This window comes from Austrofundulus limnaeus, unplaced genomic scaffold (assembly GCF_001266775.1).
Source record: "Austrofundulus limnaeus strain Quisiro unplaced genomic scaffold, Austrofundulus_limnaeus-1.0 Scaffold77, whole genome shotgun sequence".
NCBI lineage: Eukaryota > Metazoa > Chordata > Actinopteri > Cyprinodontiformes > Rivulidae > Austrofundulus > Austrofundulus limnaeus.
In genome coordinates, this window is record NW_013952479.1 from 820,699 (window position 1) to 828,204 (window position 7,506).

The 7,506-nt window shown below is 38.8% G+C and overlaps 1 protein-coding gene across 1 annotated transcript in view; it reads right to left on the reverse strand.

Annotated features, from left to right (window-relative positions):
- Window positions 1–7,506, reverse strand: part of castor1 (cytosolic arginine sensor for mTORC1 subunit 1) — a 30,206-nt gene that overhangs the window by 14,982 nt on the left and 7,718 nt on the right. The window contains exons 2-3 of the mRNA XM_014011137.1: window positions 4,438–4,508; window positions 1,228–1,421 (exon numbers count right to left, since the gene is read on the reverse strand). Coding sequence (XP_013866591.1) covers window positions 1,228–1,421; window positions 4,438–4,508 — 265 coding nt within the window. The remainder of the gene's footprint in view (window positions 1–1,227; window positions 1,422–4,437; window positions 4,509–7,506) is intronic.

Below are 7,506 nucleotides of genomic sequence, written 5' to 3' on the forward strand. Positions count from 1 at the left end.
GCTTGGGACCCAATTATGGGTCATGAAGCACCTTGGATAATCTCCAGAAATCAATTTAAAAGGATAATAAAATAATTGCTGATGTAATATATTCCCTATAATTATTACAAAAACACAAAATAAGTATAAATAAGTATTTATATTTGTGTACAAGCTGTTTAGATTGGGAACCACTGCACTTTGGTTCCCAAAGTTGGGCTTGGGACCCAATTATGGGTCATGGAGCACCTTGGATAATCACCAGAAATCAATTTAAAAGGATAATAAAATAATTGCTGATGTAATATTTTCCCTATAATTATTACAAAAACACAAAATATGTATAAATAAGTATTTATATTTGTGTACAAGCTGTTTATATTGTCAAAAACCCTGTGTTTTTAGGGTTATTAACAGTTTGTGTACTCAGACCAGTAATATTTGGGGTCACAAGTTTTTGCCATGGATAGTTTGTGGGTCAGAAGATAAAAAGTTTGGGAACCACTGCTTTAGGGGAACTGTGCCCACCACTGAGTAAAGGTCAAAAATAACTGTTTAAAGCAGAGGTTCTCAAACTGGGGTCCCAGGACCCCCAGGGGTCCGCGAGCTGTGTCTTGGGGGGGTCCTCAAAAAATTTCAATAAATTGTTAATCTGGTTTTTATTTTAAAAAACGCATATGGGGAATAAGGCACTAGTAAAACAAACATACAAAAAAAAACAAAAAATAATATTACCATAGCATTTAGGGGTTAAAATAACAGTGAATTATGTTGAATTAACAGCATGGTGTTTAAGAGGGGGTCCCTGGAATTCTAGACCCAAAAAGATTGAGAACCCCTGGTTTAAAGCAATGTCAAGTAACATTAACACCTTTAACTCATTTGTGATGTGAGTGTATATTTGACCCTTATTGTCAGGCTGATTGAACTTTCATCACTGGTCGTGTTTAAAAAGTTCAACCAGCCCGTCAAAAATTAATACAAAACAAGCTGACACAAGTGTCTGCATGTCCAACCACTTCACTTCTGACATAATTCATCAACTAACTGGTTTTTTTTTAGTGCTTTCAGCTCCGGCAGGAATTAATCTGTTAACTGAAAAAACTGCTGAGTGGACAAAATGCAAACTCTGGTTTCTTTCCTCTGACAGACACCAGCTGCTGAAATGTTTCACTGCAGGATTCAAAGACGATGAGCTCATTTGACTGGAGTGGAGCGGATAAAAGACTGAAGTGGACGAGGGCTCACCAGGATGAAGTCAGTCTGATAAGTGGACAGCATGAAGACCGAGACGTGCTGCTGGGCCAGCGGGGCGATGACCGACTTGGCGATCTTGGTCACGCCGACAGCCTGCGAGCTGCTGGAGACGCTGCCGTTGGAGACCACGTTGAGCGGCAGCCAGACGGAGCTTTCGACCTGGAGGTGCTCCGAGGGCTGCAGCTCTGAGAAAACAGTAACTGTTGGTTAAGAAGTCTGCCCACGAACAGGAGGTTTTAAAGCTTCTGAGCAGTTAGCAGCTATAATTTAATTTAAATGTTTTTTTTTTTCACTTATGCCACATCTCAACACTTGGACACAATCGCCATCTCAAAAATATAAAAGGCATGAATTGTTAAGAAGGAATTAAACCATTATAGTTACGTTGTAAATTGAAGATTCCTTTGATTGAATTTATTTACTGGAAAAAAAGGGGCCGAAATCACAAGATTTTTTCTTCTTTCTTTCATTGAATTTATGATTTTTTTTTGTATGTTGAATTTCTGTTGTTTTGTTTTAAATGAATAAACTTTATAAGTAAATAAAAAATAAAATAAAGTAAAAAACAAGTCTGTTTATTGTGCAGGAGACCTCAAACATGTTAAGTTCAACAAAATGTCAACATTTTGATTTAAATTGTTTTTATTGTTCAACCAGGAAACATTTTGATGAGGCAAGCTGACAAAATAAAGCTCCGAATGGCATTTCCATCTGCAACAACTTCTGTTTCTTTCTCCTCCTTCAAAAGGCCTCTGTTCTGGTTGGCGTAATTCGTCAAACAGCCCCTTGTGGCACCCAACTCCTTAAAATAGGCCCTCTGAACAAGAAAAACCCAGAGGCAATACAGGCCTTTAACATCTGTATGTGTGTGACAAGGCAGCAGGAGCAAAACAAGAAGTTTTGTTTTTACTGATAATCTAAGCAGAGTAATTAAGTGCAAAATGTGCCGTCATACAGAGAACTGCTCATTCAGGAGACTAAATCCAAGGGCTGCACAATATATTGAAAATTTATCGTCATCGCGATAACACCCTGGAGAAGAACCTCAGCTTAGTCTGTTAGCCTTTGCACTAGCGCCAACGCTGTATTGCCTTATATTAGCTCAGCGCTATCACAACAAACAAGCTAAACTGAGGTCCTCCATCCATTTTTTCAGTTACAGGCTGAGTCATTTTTGTGTTCCCCTCTGTCATGTGGATGGAGGACCTTAGTGACGAAAGGAGAATGTGTAGCGCTGAGCTAATACATATATATGGTGATAGCGTCGGGGCTAACGCTAAGGCTAACAGGCTAAGGCTAACAGGCTAAGCTGAGGTTCTTCTTCCATGAAGCAGCTCTGTTGTCCTCCATCTATATTTTCAGTTCCAGGCTGAGTCATTTCTACCTTCTCCTCTCTGTCAACGCTCTCTGGTTTCATTTGTCGATCGTCAGATATTGTCCAAGATTAACCTTCAGGGTGGATATAGCTCGCTAGCAGCCTCACACCGAGGACCTATCCAAGTCATTTACCCAGAATGCTTTGCGTGTAAATAAAATGACCCCAACCGTGTAATATATTTTTAAACTTTTAGTTTAAAAATGATAAAAACTGAACATCCTACAGTATTTTTCCAGTCTTTATTTTACAGTTAAAATATATGTTTATTATATAAAGTCTAATGTTACAACTAATCATGGATCCCTTTAAAAAAATATATGCTGGAATGGAAATGATTCGGTTTTTGTTTGTTTGTTTGTTTGTTTGTTCTTGCACTGAACCCAGAGCAGAAAGACATCAACACTACATACGTACGTATATATTTGTTCATTTATCGTAAGTCATAACGTCATCGCAATATAAGCACAAATCACGTTTTCCTAATTTTGAACTTGGCAACCTTGAGAGACAAGGTGAACTTGACTCGAGAATTGTACTAACAAGTCACTACTTGACTGTCTCTGCTACAATTTACCTTTAACTCCTAAGTCTTTTTTTTTGCAGGCAGCAACTAATAGATCTAATAGTTTCCTCTCAGTCACAATGGACGGGTGGATAATGCATTAAAAGAACAAGTAGACACAAAAAACAAAAGCATTTTTCACAGATTGTCTAATAAATAATCAAAAAATGATAGTTACTTTTATACAAGTTGCATTTTATTTACCTGAGAAATTATTTGATCATCAAGGTTTTTTTTTTTACCTTTGTAGGACACTAAGAGCTGCTTTAGTGCCAAACAACATGAACTTGCTGTCCTTGTTCACATGATATTGCATCCTGTGCACTGAATTATGTGGTGGTCTACACCCATCTCTGAGTGGGAACAAGGAAGGAAGGAACCGTGGAGAGGTAAAACAGCACAGCGCTATCTTGTGACCCAGTTCACAACTTGTTCGAACCGTTCTTCAAATGTCTACTGAGCAAGAGTTGAAAATGTTCTTTTAAAAAGGAGGTTTATGTTTTGGCTGCTTTAAAGGGGCAATATCATGTAAAATCAACTTTTTTGAGTTTTATATCATGTTATAATGTTATACTCTCATAAAAAAAAACATGCCCAAAGCCTTGCTTTGACTCATTCATGCATGTTTGAGAAATCCTGCGGCGTTTTTAGGAAGCCAAGCTGAGGAGCAAAACGACTGGTGGGGACCAGAAACGCCTTTGGGGACCAGAAACGCCCCTGGGGCGTGTCTTTAAGCCAAACTTCCTCATGACAGGGCGCACCCCATCCCCACACACCCCGCCCATGACTCCTGCAGGCTCTCGGGTGAAAGTAAAAGTGAAACTGTCTGCTGAGCTCTCAACATTAGTTCTCACTCAGTGAAGCTCTTTTCAGATTAAAAATACCTTTGAGGAAATGTATTTTCAGATGCCAAGTAAACTGCATCATGCCCTTCCCCCCTGCACTGAAATGGATGGGACAAAAGCGGAAGGTGGTTCTTAAAGAGACAGAGGCCAATTTCAAGGCGTTTAGAAGAGGAAGTGATGAGAAGATAAGTTTATTTTCTATTTAAACATAAAAACAGCATTTTAATAACAGCTAAAGTTGACAAAGATACTTTATTATGGTATAGTATTTAAATGTATGCCTGAGGAACATATAATATCGCCCCTTTAAAAAAGTGTTCTGCTGAACAAAACAAAACAAAAAAAAAGAAAAGAAAAGAGCATCTTGTACCCAGATGGAACAGTATTTCATCTTCAGAAGAAAATGCATACGTTACCTTTGAATCCTTCTTCGTCCAAGACAACTGTGTAGTTTTCTGGCGTTTCAGTCAGGCTAAAAAACTTACATCTGAAACAAGAAAAAAAGCAACAAATTGAGCAAAATATGAAAACATGAAGTTGTGTATTTATAAGCTGTAAAAAAGTGGTTTAGATCTTTACACAAATATCAGTACTCTGGTAAATATGAAGTTCTTTAAAATGTATTTCTGATCGAGGACTGACAGTTCAGTTTCTTTTTTTTTTAATCACTCATTCGTTGCGTCCCTCTGTACACCTTCCTTATTCTGTCTCTGTCAGCGTATGCCATTAGAGCAAAGACCTGAGTGAAAACAGCCAAACCCCTGACTCAGCAGAAATGTTCCTGCTATAAAAAAAATGAGACAATCCCACCCAGAGAGACAAAGACAGAGAAAACGCTGCGACTCTAACTCCAGCTGTGCCAGCAAAGCGAGCGGCCTTTTGTGCTCCAAAAGCCCCATCAGTTCCTGTTGACCTTTCACCTTCCTAGCTCGCAGCTTCCTGCACATCATCATGCCAACAAGCATAACCTCATGAAACGTTAGCAGCAAGTTGACACTTTGACAACCTGTTTGTGAAGCAACTGTGAATGTTTGGCTTCCTGTTCGCAGAGCAAAGCAAAGATAAGCATCGGTTTGTTTCAGAATGCACAGAAACAAAAACTTGTGCCTGACGTCACATTTAAACTTTCCCTTTTCTTTATCTCCACATTATCAACAAGAAATAAATCAGAACATTCCTATATGATCGGGTCTAACCGACGACAGCCTTAATCTATTGTGCAGAACTGCAGTCTGAACATGTTTGAAAATATTAATCCGCTCAAATTAGCCCACACATCACTCACTGAGACTATGGCTTATAGCAGTAGCTCTGTGGTCAGGTTTTGTGATCCTGAGGCTGCAGGGTCAAGCCCAGGCTACAGCAGGAAGGACAAAGGGTGTAAAAAAATTGCCAAATCATCACTGCAAAATAGGGCTGCAACAATGAATCAATAAAATTAACAAAAATCTATTAGTAAAGGTGTTCGCAACAAATTCCATTATGGATTTGTTGTTGTCAGGTGATTTATGATGGTATTAATTTAATGATTAAGATTTAAGTTTTAATTTGCTCACAATGTCTGAGTGAAGACGCTTGCTTGAACCTAAATAAAACAAGGTATTTATTGAAGGTCTGAAAATCAGCCACTGTCTCCTTTTGTTCTGCTGTGAGCATGAATGTCCAGTAGTTAAAACAATCTTTAACTGTTTCCAGGGTATTTTTCAATGTATTTCAATAACATTGGAATGTTGAAGGTGTATTGTGACCTTATAAAACCTGACGGTGTCTGCGTTTCCATTGTAAATGTGTGCAAAACTTTGTCAATATTCTGTTAATGTCGAAATTGTGGTGTTTCCATTAAATAAGAAATGCTATTAAACTCACGTGTGAATATGTTTGTTCTTGCGATAAGTTGTTACAAACATGGTGGCAATGGACGTAAACACATAGCATGTTGCTACCACGACACTAGCGCTCATCATCAGCCATCAGAGGACACGTTGGCATCTTATCGAGGCTTTCGAGTGACAAGCCCCTTAGACTTGGGAGTGGCTTCATATGCAGCGTTTTTAGGAAATTGTAGTCAGTGAGTTTACTTCTTTCTTTTACAACTTTGTTGATTTCACTACTTTTACTTCCTGTTGTCTTCTTTGTCGTCGTATTTTTCACCAGTAGAAACAGCCGGTTGTTGATCACGTGACTCCCGTGATGCGAAAAGTGTTTCCATTGCAGTTTTGTGAAAAACACCAATTTCGATACAGCTGAAATACCACCTCATCCTAGCGCAAAAACATTTTGTCGAAAACCTTTTTTTTCTCGAAATTGACGTGTTTCCATTGATCAAATTTATTTTCGAAATTCTAATTTGCGCTTTTTCATGGTCAATGGAAACACAGCTACTGTGTCAGGTCAGAGTAAGAGGGAGGATTTATGATCTTTTTCAACAAAAGCTGGTTGAGAAACCCTGACCTGTTTTACATATAACTTTAACCAACACACTATGTGAAACTGTCACAGAATGTTGCAGAAAATAAATGTCCGATTTGATGTGTTTTTACAGCTCTCTGTACCACAAAGTTCCAGTGATCACTGCTGGTAATGGGTTGGAAAAATAAGCTCTTTCCTCTGTAGCAGAGACAAAATAACTAAAAAGAGATGAGAAAACAGCAGGCAGAGAGGGAGCAGCCAAGTGGATGAAGATGAAAACCGAGTGCACGAGACTCTGGACTTTGATCCAGCTGAACAAAACAACAGGTGGCAGCAACAGTACCGGATGGAGGACTGCTGCTGGTGGGTTTTGGGTTGGGGTGGGGGGGATCAACTGATGTTCCAGCTGAGGAAACATGATAAGAGAGGAGAAAACCGATGTGAAGTGAAGCCTGAAGCTATATCAAGCCTCATCATCAAAGGACGGTCAAATTCTCTGCTAGCTGCAACACTTAGCAAAAAACAAAGTTTCTAGATGTTTTTCACAATCTTAGCAGCTCCACATTATAAAACCAGAGGAAGATCACTGAAGTAAACAAGTGGAAAATTCCCCCAACTGGGTTTCTGGCTCAGCTGACACAATGTTACAGCCCATTCTCTGGTTAGTTAACAGAATAGTGGTGCCTGCAGGGCCGCAACCACAGTACAGAAAGACAAACAGAAAACTGCCCTGATGCTGAGCTTTTATGCTTACCTCGCCTAAAAAGTCTGAAGAACATCTAGAAACAACAGGAGGCTAAAATCGCCCTGTTTTTCCAGCTTTTGTGGGAAGACCATTTATTAGGGCTGCAACACAGATACAGAAAATTCACGATTCGATTCGGTTCAATATTTAGTGTCGATGGTTCAATAATTTGTCTATACAAAAAATAAATAAATAAATGTCCATGCCCTTTTTAACTTGTAATTTATTTAAATTAATTATGAACATTTCTTTAACCTCTAAAAGTACAGTTTTTAAATTAAATGTTGCTGAAACAGAAAGTTTCTCAGTGGATCGGCGCTCGACAGTGCAG